Raw genomic sequence first — 15979 nt, 5'->3', positions numbered from 1 at the left:
ATTTGTTCGCACAAAGCTGTTGTGAACAACAAATATGTTAAGTTATTAATATGTTAAATCATTCATGTACATTGTACATGGTAAAGAAGTGCATTAAGAATATTACATTGTTAAAAAAATTCATGTTACTTCGTATAAGTGGTTTCCTAAATGATTTCGTTCATTATGCATCCTCAGTAATTACACATACATTATGCATACATTTTTATTTATAGACGTTCAGATGATTATTGTTTAAAACAGATTACATTAATTTATCGCTTTTTCAAACTAGTTCCCATTGTTGTACAAATAACAATGCTACGAAAAGAAGATATTTTAACCTCCATTGATTTTTTTTGTTAAATAGGTATTACGATGAACGAGGACTCTTAATAATTATTTCTTTTATAACGAAGTCTCAAATTTCTTACATTCATTTACGAATAGAATTAATTATCACCTGCGTCACTGAATCTTCTAAAGTTTTTCTATGTGATAATTTTGCGATAACAAAGGACATCGATGAATGCCTTTATCCTATAATAAATTCACAACCGAATCTTCTAGATTGGAAAGTTTATCCGTACGATTGCTTGTTGCTCGATGTTTCATTAATACTTTAGCACCACATTTTTTACGAAAGTCTTACGTGATTCACGTTTGATTTGACAGTGATGTGATAATTCATCTTCCTTCGATGGAATATTGAAACTACACTACGCTTGGCACAGCTGTTGTCCGGTTATTCTTCATTTCTAAAAATAAGATACCGAGATTCACTGCTTCTTATTCTCGAAAATTCACAAAATCCGCGGATCGAGCTCATAAAACGAAACGCAAACAGCCTATTTTGGTGCGATGCGAAGAAACATTAAGGTACGCGTGCATTTTTACATTTTACTTTCGTTCAGATAATTCTGGATATTCTCGTGACCAGATACCATTTGATAAAGGGTAAGGTAGTTGATCGTTCAGTTAATAATAGATAATGTTTACCGGTTGGTGAATATCAAATAGCAAATCTTCTGTTTCACTCGAAGTTCAATAATTGCTACTGTGGTGTTGACGCACTCCTTCGTCTAGACAAATTTACCGAGTCGGCAATCCTTTCCGGTTCATTATCTGCTATCTCTTTGCTTTTCGGGATAAACACGCGAATTTACGGCTCGATGTGCTCATAAGCAAGTAACGTAGCCCGAGCGATAAATACGAACAATTTGCCACGGTACTCCGTTCATCGTCCATCTGTATCCATCGAAAATCTCGTCTGGTAAAAGCTCGACTTTCGTAGCGAAAGGTACGTGTTCATTTCATTCAAATTCACGAAGATTGCCTTCTCAATTTTAACTTTAATATTAAAGTAGAATAGTACAAACGAAAGGTTTCTTTACGATCAGTAAATGAAAATAGCTTGTCTTCTAAATAAAAATAAATATCGTGAAAATGGTGGTAGAACCGAAAACAGGCTGTATAAAGCAGAAGGGAAAGAGTCATCGATCGGAGCTTGGTGCCGGCATAGGATAAGACAGTCATTCATCAAATTACGCGGTAATTTTGATCAATGATAACTGGTGACTTTGAAGGCAGCTTCCTACGAGCCCTCGTCGAGGGAAGTGGCCAATTGCCGTGTATGGCCACCGTACAGTCGCCACTAGAAATACAACCGATAAGACTTCGAAGCTTTCGTTTCTCTTTCTCTCTCTCTCTCTTTCTCCCTTTCTCTCTTTCTCTCTCTGATACAAAAAAACACCTTAATCGTCGTGTCAATGCTTCGGTGACCTAAATCTTCGCTCTTATTGAAATTCCAAACTTTTGTGAAACGTGCAAAAATCAATACTTTGTAATCAAGCCACATACCTGTACCTCGAATCATTCATCTTTTATCTCCTAAAACGATACATCTTTTGTGGAAGTACAAAAATCTGACAATATTAGATATGTCGATTGACACGTTGGAAAGTTTTACAAGTAGAAGAATTGCACGATAGGATCCGTCTAGTTTCCAGTCGAATGAAATTCTTGCATAAAGATTTGTTTCGAGGCGTGGAAGAAAAATGGCGATCGCGAGTGTCCCCGCAGCGATGCCGCAGAGGTGTCCGCGACAATAGACAGCGTCGATATATCGCGGGGGAAAATCGCGAGCGTAGCGCGACGACGACGTCGACAACAGTCCGAGCGAGGCTAATGAGTCAGTAAATTGGACCAGCTTAGGCCCTCCCATCTGAGGCCCGCACGCTGGTTCTCTCTTCTCATTGTCAGTGTGACTCATTGGCTTCGTGTGCGACGGTTCGGCCTACGGATTCAATTGCTTTAAACGCTTCTTTTTGCCAATTTTTGCTTCCGCCCGCGTAGTGTCAGTGTCAGTGTCACACGGACTCTCTGGAGACGATTCGAGAAAGTCGCTCTTTGGAGGAAAGCGTTTCTGCCCTTTCCAGTCAATTTTGCATTCTGCACGCGCGAAACAACTCCACTAACAGAACGAAGAATCCTCTATGGACGACAGATGCGATCGAGCGTGTACACGGAAAGTCGACGAATCTACATTTTCTCCGTGTCTCGACTCCGATGTATACCCTCGACCAGGCAACGATGATTCCTCGGCGTGAATATTCTCGGTTATCCATCGGTCCATAGTTCTCTTGAAAGCTTCCCGACTTTCCAGTTCGCCGTTTCGATAAATTCCGTGGATCATATCTGTCATTCTCGAGAATGATTTTCACGGTTTCCACGCGATTACGTAATCCCCCTGGCTCGAGGAATTTCAAGCTCGGAGCAGCGCTCTGAGTGACAGGAAATTTATTGCGACCGATACCATTATCGACTCGCGACAAAAGACAATTGTAACCTCTTTCTCGGTCAGATTAGTCGTTGAGTTCCGAAGGAACGTATAAACGATGGCGAATCAGGCAACGAAGAAGGAGCTCCGGGAGGAGACCCTTCATTATCATCCAGACGGTAGCGAAGAGGAAGTGGACAAAGAATGGGAGGAATTCACCAGGCTGATGGCGAAATTACGAGAAAATCGCCGAAACAGGCCGCACAGGTATCCAGCCGTTTATCTTTCCTTCGACTGTTCTCGTGAAATTGCGCGGACATTGAAAATCCACGTATACACGTAGAGCTCGAGCAGATTTCAGATATAATTCGTCTACCTCTCCTCGCTATGGGGTCCCTTCTTCTTTCGTGTTCTCTAATTTGGAATATTTTATTTTCTTTTTGTTAGACCCTCGCAAGCTTTTTATCCGTGTCCTCCGCCAAATGCGGACGAGGAGCAGCAGGATTTCGATCCCTTCGATTACATTAATACGATTGTAAGCGATCTCCCTGACTGATTCGTTTAATGCATCATGGCGATGTTACCTATGCATGTGTAGAGAAGAGAGACAATGTACTTCGCGTGTAGGAGTATTAATAAAACTCTTCCTTGTCGATTTAAGTTCGTCGATCACATTGCATGAATCGCATTCTTCATTCGATGCTGTACAGTTTTTCTGTACAAAATACGTACTACTTCTATACGTCGATGTTGTTTAAACATTTGTGGTTCTTCGCAGCTTTCGCTGGCGCGTCACGCTTCTTCCATAATGGCAGGCTGTCTTTGACTGCTTCGCATTGTCAAAAAAGAAATTTCATCGAATCTGAAATAAGAATTTGGCAGGAATGTCGCGTGGAACGCGATGCCATTGAACCAGTGCCGGACAGATTTATAATTAAACCGTGTTCGTTGCTAGCAGACGAATCCCAGACGATTTAGGCGCCTGCCAATATCTCGAATTGCCTGCAAATGCGCGATGTGCTCACCACACAACCGTTCGATTGTTTTATTTCACCGACACTGCTTGTAGTCGTTTCCATAATTCTCCACGCTTACCATTCACGTTTCTTAAAGTCACGTAATTATACTTTTCTATTTAAGATAGTACTCGTAAAAATTCTTCAGAAATATGAAACGTTAATACGAATTTACATATACCACCGCGCGTAATTATTCGAACGATTTCAGAAGTTAATTGATATCGCTTGGAAAATTTAGATTTGAGATAGATACGATTGCAATCAGTCATCGGTATAACAAAAATATTGTCCATCAATGGCGAGAGATACTCTTATTATGCAACAAAATTGAAATGAAATGTAAGACATTTATCGTTCGAATGCTTACGAGTAGACTCGCGATGTTTACGTATTGATGGAAAATTTAATGTTGCAAAGTGCACATATATGCGATGCATGCAAGAATATAAATACAATAGGCGAAACAAATCTCTGTTGAAGTTCACCATTTCTTTAATTATGTTTATAAAAATATGAAACTGCGTAAACATCCTACATCAAAGCACAAATGGATTATGGAAGCAAATACCCGTTTTCAGCGATACAATATATCTTTGCGATCGCTTTAAGATTCTTTTTTCTTGAATTCTTACGCTGGCGTGGACGGTAGCGCGACCTTTGAACAGTTGCCAAGTGGGCGAGAGACTACATTTTAAATAAACGTTTCGTGAGAGCAGTTTGCAATAACGGGTCACGATCCCTGTCAGCTCCGCCGTGCGACATCCGTCGATGCTACCACGAACCACGGTCTCTTTTTCCCTGCCAAACGTACCCATCCCTACCAGACAGTTCCTTGCCCAAAAGCTTCACTCATGTGGTACACCGTCGTCTCACGTGACAAATCTCTGACAAATTTACCGCACAGCCTGAAACAGGTTTCACAAATGTCAATAAAATGTCAGATTCGCGAGAGTCGGTGGTGCGTGCACGCGGTCTGACCTTGACACGAAATCTGCATCACGGGACTGCTACCATCACCCGCAAGTCCATCGCGTGCACCTCCACGAAATTAGATGTGCGAAGACGCGAGGATACCAACACTCGGAGCTTCTTCTCCGAACGCTTTGGAGATTATAGAAAATTATTAATCTTCTTCGATTTTTCTAGGGGGGATATTTACATAAAAATTCATTGCGTGATACGCATTTATCCATGTTTTAAATTGCAGAATATTGAAGCTCGGACTTCCGTCTTTCGGCATTTTGAATATCGTAGAACATCGTCAAGATTAGTAATTTTCCCATTGTGCTTCTTTCTCAATTCTTTTGAAATATGTAAGAACCCACTGCGAAATACGCATTTAGTGGAGCTAGAAATTAGAATTCCAAAGACGCGAGGATGTTAATGTTCAAAATTCTTTTTCTCGATATTTTTTAGAGTTCGTAGCTAATCGTCGAGATTAGTATATTGTTCGTTATTCTTTTCTTCCGATCCTTTTCAGATATGTAATAATTCATTGCGTAATAAAAAATTATACGAAGACACGGAGCGAATCTTGAAAATCATTAAATCACTCATTGTTCTTTTTTATTCTTTTGCGCGTTTGCTCTGGATCGTTATTATGTTCGATAAGAGAATCGTGTATTGACGTGCATGTTCAATTGGTACATCGATTTTCATCGACACATTACATAATTGTTAATTCAGAGAAGAATACTTTTGTTGGAATTGAAAGACTCAATTCTCTTTTACACAACTTGCGACTGGTAGTCTCTAAAAAACTTTAGTCTTTTATCAATCACGGTTAATGTTGTTGAATCGCTATAGTTACATTCATTTCTGATTCTCTCGCGTTCAATAATTTGCGTGAAATCCTCATGATTTTGCGTAAGCGCGTCTCAATCAGGTGATATCCTACAAACGGAAAAGGGTACGCCGATCATTGCAGCGACGTCTTTCTAAGCAATGCCTTTATCTACATGAATGAGCGCTTAAGGACTCGTTACGTTTATCCGACATGCGTGACCAGCATGCAGATCTACTCACGTGACATACAGGTTCGATTCTACACGCGTACAGACCGCTGCATTTCGACCTGTATGTACACATCACGCACACACTCGTCGTTTTCCTCTGGTATGCAGATGCACTGTTTCCGGGTGCAGTGTCTGCATCGCTTCGTTGCACTGAATTTTCCACGATTTCGATGGGAATCGGCTATTCATTCTATCGAACGAATACTTTTTTTCTATTGAATTTTTAAATAAAGCGAAAATATCATATAATGATATTTAATTGGATCTAATTGTAGAAAAATTACGCTTGAAGTGTCTTACTTGAATAATATATATACGCGAGCCTTTCAACAAGCTAAAACATTCAATTCATCAATATTTTTATTCGGATACATGGTCAATGTTCTGTCAATTCTCAGAGAAGAAATGATCTACTTTTATAAGTTTATTTATCGTCAGGTAGCATAAATGAACTCGATTGTTAACATCATCGCTCAACTGCAAATATTTATGTATTAATGGGATATCAAAAGGCACAAAAATACTCAGAATAATAAAGCATATAAAGTATCCATGGCGTATCATAAAATATAAAATTTACGCGTATATATAAAATATATATTCGTATAGCACAAGAATATAAATTCACATAAATATTTGTACTCTAATCATCATCTTTCTCTAATTTGCAATTTATCGAGTAGTTGCTCGATATATGGAGTTATTCATCAAATCATGCAGCTTCTGAGTGGGTCAATATGTATGCTAAAGATTATGTTTATTTGCTCGATGAAAATTTAACTGTTGCCAATTTTCATGGGTCATCGACGATAATTTTAGCTATATTTTATTGACTAAACGTTGACAGAAACGAATCGACCGCGCTATATCGAATACTCGAGAATCATAGCCGGCGCGAATTTTGTTTGTTGAGCGATAGTACAATAAGACGAGTCACATGCGTTGGAAATGTGTCACGTCGGAAACGCTACAATAAGCGGGGGCGTTTATCACTTTGTCGAGACAATTACTTTCAGGAGTTGTGCCAGTCGGTGAGCTTCTTTCTGGAAACGGCTCTCGGATGCTTTTGTAAACGGGGAACCGAATTGTATCTCGCGTGAAGCAATGAAGAATGACGCGAATAACTGTACACGGACGAATACCGATGCAATTCTAAAAATACGAATTAGAGTAAATTGTAATTGCGTGTCTTAAAATTAGATTCTAAAATTATGGGCCGGCCATTAGAGACTCAAACTCCAAGGCGACTCGAAGATAATTTAGCAATAAATACGGTACCGTGACCCTAAAAGATGAAGGTAGCCTCATTAAAAACCTACTTAATCCTCTGGATTTCCAAAAAACTAGACTGAAATTTATAATTTCAAGCATCGCTTTCAAGGAAGGATTCTTATCGGTTCGACGTTTGTCCTAGAATCAAGCAATTAATTGTATCGTGAATTCATTACGTTCAATTAATAAAATTGGGTTAGCGGCTGACTGCCCAGTGGAACATGGTTGTCGTCAAATTCATGCACAGGTTAGCTCAGGTGTCGACTATATTTCAATCCACAGATCATTCTGCCTCTACTACAGGGTCCTTTTTCTACGTGTAACATGTCTACGGTCTATCTTATGTAAAACAAACGCGATATTGTCTTGCCGCGATAAAATAAGAATACAGTTTAACCCCTTGCCATATGATAACGATTCGCGCTCGTGACACGGATTAAAGATCAAATACGACGAAGGCTATACTTGTAGTACACGCAGTTGTATATTTTACGATTATGAATTACCGAGTGTATGTTGCATATGTTTAACACGTATAAGTTTAAAATTGATATTCGTGTGTATATATAACTTTTCTGGTAGACATTTCTCATATTTTGACATGTGTTATCTATTCTAAAGCAATTTCTCTTATTAATTATAATCCTGCTTTTTAAATTAAAGTACATCAAAGTATTTTCCATATCAATTTTAAAACTTTCTTTTGCAAGGTAACTGAAAAGAATTACAAGTAGACCATTGATTCTTATCCATTTGCGGGAAATTTGAAGATGCCAAGGTATATAAAATAAGCAAGGTAGAGTACCTTGGTAGATACGAGAAGTCTCTTTAATTAATCTGAAAAACTTCAATCTGGATAAGTATAATTCGTCGTTCATCTCACGAATCTAAAATCTAGAAAATTTATTTTTCTAATAGCTAAACAATATTTTTACAAGAAACGATCATACGTATGCTATTTGCTAGTTGTTTTAATACAACACGTGCGTAGTAGAAGTAGTAATGATTGTTACATAAAACGTAATCAGGCGTAGGATTCGTAGTAAGGCGAATAGCAAATCGCGGGTTATTTCTGTCCGGTTTTCGACGATCCAAGAGGTTTCCAAACGTTCGATAAATACGGGACGTGTTGGACTTTTTCGACGATTGCGAAACCCGTTTTCGAAGACACGAGGAATGGATTTCGTTTTTTGATTCGTTATGGGGAAATAGTTAGAGCCAGTTAGGATCATTTAATGGTTAATGGACAATAGAGCGCACCGTCGTTGATCGACGTTGGCCGCCGCTAAAAATAAGGATTTTGACTGTTGCCAAATTTCAACAAATATCGCGACTCATGTTCAAATCGGAAAACAGGTTCAGTTGTCGTTCGTCCGCAAATTCGCATGCACGCTCTCGTCGGGAATTCGGTATATTTCGAACGTCCACAGGGACTTCTTAGAACCAGTTAAACGGCTATCAATAGTGAAAATATTCCCGTTTCGTCGATGGAAAATATTTCGCGAATGAATTTCGATGTGTTGAAACGCACTCTAAAGATCATCGAAGTCGACGATATAAAGAGAGAGGATTTGAAAGTTGAAAAGGAGGATCAAAATAAAATTGTAAATAAATTCTAGACACCGAGATCTCATATAAAGATATTTTCTGGTAATTAGCGAAACTCGTTTGACTCGTCTGTTTCTGGTTATTCGTTAAAGAAACAGACCATTAATCATATGAGACTCGCGAACGAAAGAAAAACAATAGGAACGTGACGAATGACTCGTACGAAGCTTCTAATATTGATGGTAACCTGCGAAATGCTGCGAAATTCTACCAACTGCGAATTAAAATATCTTAATGCACCAAGGTTGGATAGAATAGGCGTTCCTCGCGGCCTACATTATCTCCTCCGTCTATCGTGCAACAAGTAGATCCTGGCAGTCGCTTAAGGAAGGAAACAATAAAATCGTAATGGCCTGTTTACAGTAACTTGTCGCCAGAAATACCGGATATCGAAGTTTGCCAAGAGGTGAAGTGCGAACAATCACGGAACCAGAATAGCCGGCTACAATTAGTAGATCATCAGCGACTTAATGAATTGAAGTCGCGAAGAATCGATCGAAGAGAAAGATCGCTAGATAGATTAAACAGTTTATCAGACCGACTTGACAAGCGGAGAAGATGTACGATCGGTTGCCAGTGACCCGTAAATCTTTCCTGTATTCGAAGAATGCTTGGTCCGTGACTTAATCGGTCGATCTATCGAAGAATTCTGCGTCCCTTCCATTCAGAGCCAGCTCGAAGCTTTCAGTGACATTTCATCCAGTTTTCATGCCGGCTTTCGTTCTAAACAGAGCCTATTTCGTCTGTAACGATAATTATCTTGTAAGTCAGAAATATTTGACGAAATTTTCCTCCTTGTATCAGAAAAACTAAGGCAAATTGTACCAACTAATGCACCGAGTGTTCTCCACCTTCGTTGATCTTTTCCAATATCGGTATATAACGCTGATACGTCTTATCTTCTCGATCACTAATCAATGTCATCGAACCGCGTGTAATTTGATTCTCTCCGTGTTTCATTTGAAATTGTTTTCACGCGTTGTCTATTTTTAAACAAAGTCTAGGATCGCGACATTTCATTCGTTACCAATGTTTTACAATGTTCTCGTACAATTCGCGGTGGTTCGTCGTGTTTTCTACGATTCCAGAGTTTGAATTGTCCCAGTCTTTAAGTCTTTACCTACAAATTAATTTCTTCGTTATTTTCCTTTTGATTTTCACCTGTAACACATTCAGATATTACCGTAGTTGTAACAGTTATTTATATTGCAAAAGGATATAAAATTTGTCCATGTAATTAATTCACGCTTGCGTAAGTGTATTTTTTTCTTATGAATTAGCGCACGATAACACGTTATCTTCATCGCTATTGTCATCTCGTCGTTCACGTACGATCATTATCATTGATGAATATTGATATTTTTTCTTGTCAAATGATACGCAGATTAATATCTCCTAAAAACGCATCGTTCATACTATCTAATATTTTTTACAACGATTCTCATTTTCTACACAATCGCTTGATTTGCGAAAAACCAGCTTGCGCACGATATTTACAATTTTGTTAGTTTGTATGTAGGAAGAGTGTATTTTGAGTAAACAAGCATGATAATAGCACGTAAACAGGGGTAACAGCAGCTCAGATAAATCATTACTGAAGATGACTTTTTTAAATGGATCAAAGCTACAAAATCCTCAACGTTCGCGTCGTGAATATTAAATCGATCGAAGACAATCAGGTGGATTTCATCAATTAGACAATTATTCGTCGTTTCGCTGGTTCGATCGTGAAGTTTCCAAAATGCACGACCCAGTGTCGTGATCGACGATGCAATTTGATCGAAGTAAAAAATTCTCCAGTATATCAGAGTACTTTGTAGTCGCTCGTAGATTCTGTGAAAATTGATCTATCACGAGTAAATAGCTCGATCAAAGGTTCTTTAATTGGTAGACAATTGTGGACATTAAATATTTGGTATGTATAGCACTTTGTTTACAAAGCTTACTTCATTCGTCGTAAAAGATATATTGCATCGTGTTTTCTCAGAACCTTGATAACATTCATATCGATGATGCGTAAATTTTGTTTAAAAAATGTCGATAACATATTGTCTCGCTGTCGGTGTGGAAATTCTGTTTAAAAAAATGAGAAGTTGGAAAAGAGAAAAAAGCTCAGAGTCGATGAAAGATGGTGCTGAGTTTAGATGTATGGTCGCTACACGAAAGACCTGGGTGAGTACGCAAAAGAAGAGGCACGAAAGCTGAAGTACCACGACAAAGCGCGGCGAAAGTATGACAAGACTAGAGCGGAGGATCTACGAAAGTCGAGGAGAGGACCACTATGCAGGAAGTTGCTCGCGTTATTGGCCTTCGCCTGGAAGCACACTGGAGCTAGATTAGGCGAAGATTGGGTCTTCTTGGCTCTTCTTGGTATAATCATGGCGCTTATCAGTTACGCCATGGACCGTGGCATTTCTATGTGCAACAACGGTCAGTTGAATAAAAAGAATTAATTCTTTCGATCTTTAGCTTCGATAGAATTTCGAAATTTAAAAAAGTAGAGAAAACCAGGAATTGTGGTTTTGAAAGAAACATGTCTCGGTAAAGTCAATTTAATTCTTGCGATTTCTAGTCCGGATAGATTATCGAAATTAAAAAAAAAAGATACGAATCAACGAATGCGGTTTTGGAAGAAAAAGTCTATTATAACCAAGGAATAGTTCTTTTTTCCTTTTTTTATGTAGAAGTAATTTTCTATGTTGAAACTAGTCATTAATTTTTTTCTCAGTAAATTCAATCTATTTCAAAGTTTCGCAATTTTCCATGCCATTAAGTTATACGCGTCTATTCTGATAAATCAATTAGATGTACGATAAAATCAAGGTTTCGTTAACCGTATCCTTCTTCCACCAGCCAGGATATGGCTTTATCAGGACCTGACGCATCATCCAGCGCTTCAATATCTCGCCTGGGTATCTTTGCCAGTTTGCTTGATTCTCTTTAGCGCCGGATTCGTGCACATCGTTGCACCACAGAGCATAGGATCAGGCATTCCAGAGATGAAGACGATTCTACGCGGAGTGGCCTTGAAGGAGTACCTGACCTTTCGTACTCTTGTAGCGAAGGTTAGAAACAAGATTCGATTTCCATTGAAATGTATCATTACCGCTATACGTTCCCTTTTAACCGATTGACCACTTCCGAATTTAATTAGATATTTTCATTTTCTTTTGATTAGAAATTTGATTAGAAAATTTAATGCTTTTGTGATACGACTATTGCTGACTTAGTCACTAAAAAATAGTTTCGCAGAAGACGCGTTAATTTAAATGTTGCAATTAAATTATTTTCAGTCCATGTGTATAGTCTAATTTCAACAAAAATGATTTATTTCTTGATTTTCGATGAAGTTGAACCTTTCTTATTTGTAGAGTAGATATATTGAAAGTATAAAACGCATGACATAACAAAAGAAATAAGTTTACTATAAAGATGTGCATAACACGGCATCACAATATCTCCTATTGAAATAAACAACAACATTTCATATAAGATAATACGACATAATTAAGATATATAAATAAAATTCTCACGAAGATTTCCAATCACTGTATTAAATCCTTAATATCCTGGATCGAACAATAATCCGATATTCAATAAATTCCTATATATTCATCGAATTCCCATTTTCCTTGAAGCTTCTGCTCTGCATGTTTTCGAGCGTCGGTGTAGAGCCACCGTAATGTCTAACAGGTGATAGGTCTGACTGCCACATTGGGCTCTGGTTTACCGCTGGGCAAGGAAGGTCCTTTCGTGCACATCGCTAGTATCGTGGCCACGCTTTTATCCAAATTGGTCACCAGTTTCCAAGGAATCTACGAGAACGAGAGCAGAAACTGTGAGATGCTCGCAGCAGCCTGCGCTGTTGGAGTTGCCGCCTGTTTCGCAGCACCGATCGGTGGAGTTCTCTTCAGCATCGAAGTAACCACCGTGTATTTCGCCGTTCGAAATTACTGGAGAGGATTCTTCGCAGCCGTATGCGGCGCCACGATGTTTCGATTGCTCGCGATCTGGTTTCAACGAGAGGAAACAATTACCGCGATGTTCGCAACGAATTTTACTATGGACTTCCCCTTCGATCCTCAGGAATTGTTTGTATTTGCCTTGATTGGTGTTGGCAGCGGTCTAGGAGGTGCTTTCTACGTCTGGTTGCATAGACAGTATGTGATCTTCATGAGGAAGAACAAGAGTATGAACAGCTTCCTGCAGAAAAAGTGAGTGATTTCTGATTGAGACGTTTCTGACAAAGATTTGAGATACAGTAATGCTTTGTTAACTGGACGTGAATTAGGACCTCATTTTCTTAATTATCGAGGATGGCACCAGGATCTAGTATCATTCATCATTATTAGAACCGTACAGCTTTTATGCTTTACTTCGCCTCTGCTATAAATGCTAAGAAGATGATAGTTACTACTGTTGATATTATACGTACAATTCTTCGGAACATTGATCATTGTTTTGATTACATTCCTGGTTAGAAATTTTCATTCTTCAGTTGAAATTAATCTGAAAAGCTGGTGAGAATAAAGATAGCCAGTTAACGAAGCAAAATCCCGTCTAGTTAACTATATTAGTACTTAAATAACGGTAATCCAAGTTCACGGTTTATTCCAGTCGCTTCTTGTATCCTGGAATCGTCTCCTTGATCGTGTCCTCCGTGTCTTTTCCCCTGGGACTAGGCCAGTTCATGGCCGGTGATTTAAACACTCACGATCAAGTTTACGGTCTGTTCACCAATTTCACTTGGACCAAACAAGAATTAGGAGTAGAAGAAATGAACATGGTTAAACATTGGTCTACCATATATACTGATGTGTTCATCGGTTTAATTAGTTTCGTTGCATTCACGGTAAAATATCCTTAGCCAAATAAACTCGTCGCGTCTTTAGAAGAAGTTCGGAATGAAATTAAGAGCTTCGTTTTCAGTTCATCTTTTCGATCATAAGTTCCACGGTTCCCGTGCCATCGGGAATCTTCATCCCCGTGTTCAAAATCGGTGCTGCATTAGGCAGAGCTGTGGGTGAAGCCATGGCTCTATGGTTCCCCAATGGTGTTCGTTATGGTGGTATCATAACTCCTATCGTACCAGGTAATTTGGAATTTTCCCAATAAAACGAGAAGTTTTTTTAACCATCCGGCCGCGGGCGATTTTCATATTTTTCTGTACAAAATCGCATCCTATAGGTTTATCATAAGGGGATTTTTAATGCAGTAGTAGTTTTAAGTCAGAATAAACGATGAAAAAGGAGATAGTTTTTTCTATTAACCTACATCTTACAAACAGCATGGTTCACCGAAATTAACAGAATATGTATGCAAATAGTGATTTCGATATCGTCCGCGACTGGAGCATTAAAAGTTAGAAGCTCGACTGAAAGAAATTGTTCTTCAGGAGGCTACGCTACCGTTGGAGCAGCTGCATTTTCCGGTGCTGTGACCCATACAATCTCCGTGAGTGTTATCGTGTTTGAGATGACTGGCCAGATTACTCACATTGTTCCTATAATGATCGCCGTGCTGATCAGCAACGCCATCGCTGCGCTTCTTCAACCCAGCATATACGACAGTATCATTCTGATTAAGAAGCTGCCATACTTACCAGACCTACTACCTTCCAGTTCAGGTAAATCCTTAATAATCTTTTGTTAAATCCTCTGCATCCTTAACAACCTAAATCTATATATTTCTGAACTCTTACTATTTTTAACAAGCTTCCCAAAGGAAGTTCCATAAGGAGGTAATAAATTTGTTAAATATTATCCTCTCTATATGAATTAGGATTTAAGAAAAAAAATTAGTACGAAAAATTCTTGTGTGCTATAGGCATGTACAATGTGTACGTCGAGGACTTTATGGTTCGTGATGTGAAGAATATTTGGCACGGAATTACCTATCAGAAATTAAAGGAAATTTTAAAAGAAAACCGCAAGTTACGTGGATTTCCTCTGGTCGATAATCCTGATTCTATGATTTTGCTTGGATCTATCCAAAGGTTGGAATTAATCAAACTGATTGAGAAACATATAGGACGAGAGAGGAGGCTGCAGGTAGTCATTGTAGTATATTATTTCTAGAAATAATTAATTCTAAGTTTCCGTCGGTAAGATCTGTGGATTTGAATTTTCCATTCAGGTGGCTCAGAAATGGCACAAAGAGGCCGAGGAGAGAGCTCGAGAAGAAATGGAACGTCAGTTAAGGGACCAGGAAAGAACAAGGAGACCGTCCAGGTTTGAAGTGATCCCGGCACCAGATATTCTTAAGATGCAGAGGCAAAGTGTTAACGATCTAACAATGTCTCCAAACAACGCTGCCGCTCCTGACCATGTAAGTCACGCCTACTCAACGTCAATGGTCACGCATAATTGTGTACATTTACTCAATTAACTACGTGTGCTGTTCACCATGTAGCTCCTTCTTCTCGTTTCACCGTATCTCTCGCGTGTTATTTTTCAGCACACTTACCATTCCCCGGTATTTGGGTCACAACCGAAGAAATCGATCTTGAAGAAAACCAATTCCTTCACGTTGAAAGGATTCAGCCCACTAGTCAGCCCCGCCGTTACTCCTTATACCACTGTCACTGGTGCAGAGAGCAGGTAAGAGGAATTACCTTTATATTTACAGGATGAGAAAATGAAAATAAACAGATTTAAATTGGCTAAACTAGTCGAATCTGAATTTTCTTTGCTCGTGCGTAATTCATTTAACTAAAATATTATTCGTGCCCCTTGCAACGTAGCCCGCAAAGAAAAAATATGCCTTTCTCGTTTCTTAACACATTGTTGCAATTTCAGAATACGCCTTGCCTTCGAGGCGATTTTTCGCAAGTCAGCCACTTTGCAAGATGTAGATCCAGATCCAGAGATCGGATCTGGAGGTGCTATCAGGCGTGATAGTCAAGACGTACCTCCTCATACCCCGATGCTGGCACCGAGCCCCGCCACTTCGAAGAAAGTACAATTGGTAAATCTATGTATTCTTTTTGATTATCCACGTCTGAATAGACATAACGTAATTTCTATGTAATGAAATAATTTCTGTATATGATCAGCCTCGCGAGAGGGTAATAGACATGTCAGCGGAGGATCAGAAACGGTGGGAAGAAAGTGAAATGATGTTGGAGGTCGACTTCTCGAGGTGTCACATCGATCCAGCACCGTTCCAATTGGTTGAGCGAACGTCTTTGTTGAAAGTTCACAGTCTATTCAGCATGGTCGGAGTGAATCATGCTTACGTGACGGCTATTGGAAGACTGGTTGGGGTTGTAGGATTGAAAGAGGTTTGTCTGTTAACCATAGAAATAT

The 15979-nt window shown here is 39.1% G+C and overlaps 1 protein-coding gene across 6 annotated transcripts in view; it reads left to right on the top strand.

Moving 5' to 3' along the window:
• Clc-a (chloride channel protein 2) overlaps positions 1 to 15979 on the top strand; it is a 33534-nt gene that overhangs the window by 15771 nt on the left and 1784 nt on the right. Inside the window, exons 1-13 of one of the 6 annotated variants that reach the window (XM_072013812.1) lie at positions 2734 to 3025; positions 3206 to 3293; positions 10817 to 11102; positions 11526 to 11737; positions 12366 to 12886; positions 13290 to 13524; positions 13602 to 13764; positions 14068 to 14298; positions 14499 to 14722; positions 14808 to 14999; positions 15129 to 15271; positions 15470 to 15638; positions 15727 to 15954. In XM_072013812.1, coding sequence (XP_071869913.1) covers positions 2877 to 3025; positions 3206 to 3293; positions 10817 to 11102; positions 11526 to 11737; positions 12366 to 12886; positions 13290 to 13524; positions 13602 to 13764; positions 14068 to 14298; positions 14499 to 14722; positions 14808 to 14999; positions 15129 to 15271; positions 15470 to 15638; positions 15727 to 15954 — 2841 coding nt within the window. In that variant the 5' untranslated portion in view covers positions 2734 to 2876. Of the gene's footprint in view, positions 1 to 1169; positions 1280 to 2733; positions 3026 to 3205; positions 3294 to 7738; positions 9435 to 10816; positions 11103 to 11525; positions 11738 to 12365; positions 12887 to 13289; positions 13525 to 13601; positions 13765 to 14067; positions 14299 to 14498; positions 14735 to 14807; positions 15000 to 15128; positions 15272 to 15469; positions 15639 to 15726; positions 15955 to 15979 lie in introns of those variants that run through there. The other 5 variants (XM_072013811.1, XM_072013816.1, XM_072013813.1 and 2 more) reach the window with 5 other exon arrangements.

The sequence above is a fragment of the Bombus fervidus genome, chromosome 12 (genome assembly GCF_041682495.2).
Source record: "Bombus fervidus isolate BK054 chromosome 12, iyBomFerv1, whole genome shotgun sequence".
In the NCBI taxonomy this organism is placed as follows: domain Eukaryota; kingdom Metazoa; phylum Arthropoda; class Insecta; order Hymenoptera; family Apidae; genus Bombus; species Bombus fervidus.
Note: the sequence above shows the minus strand (reverse complement) of the source record. Positions and strands in the feature narration are given on the sequence as shown.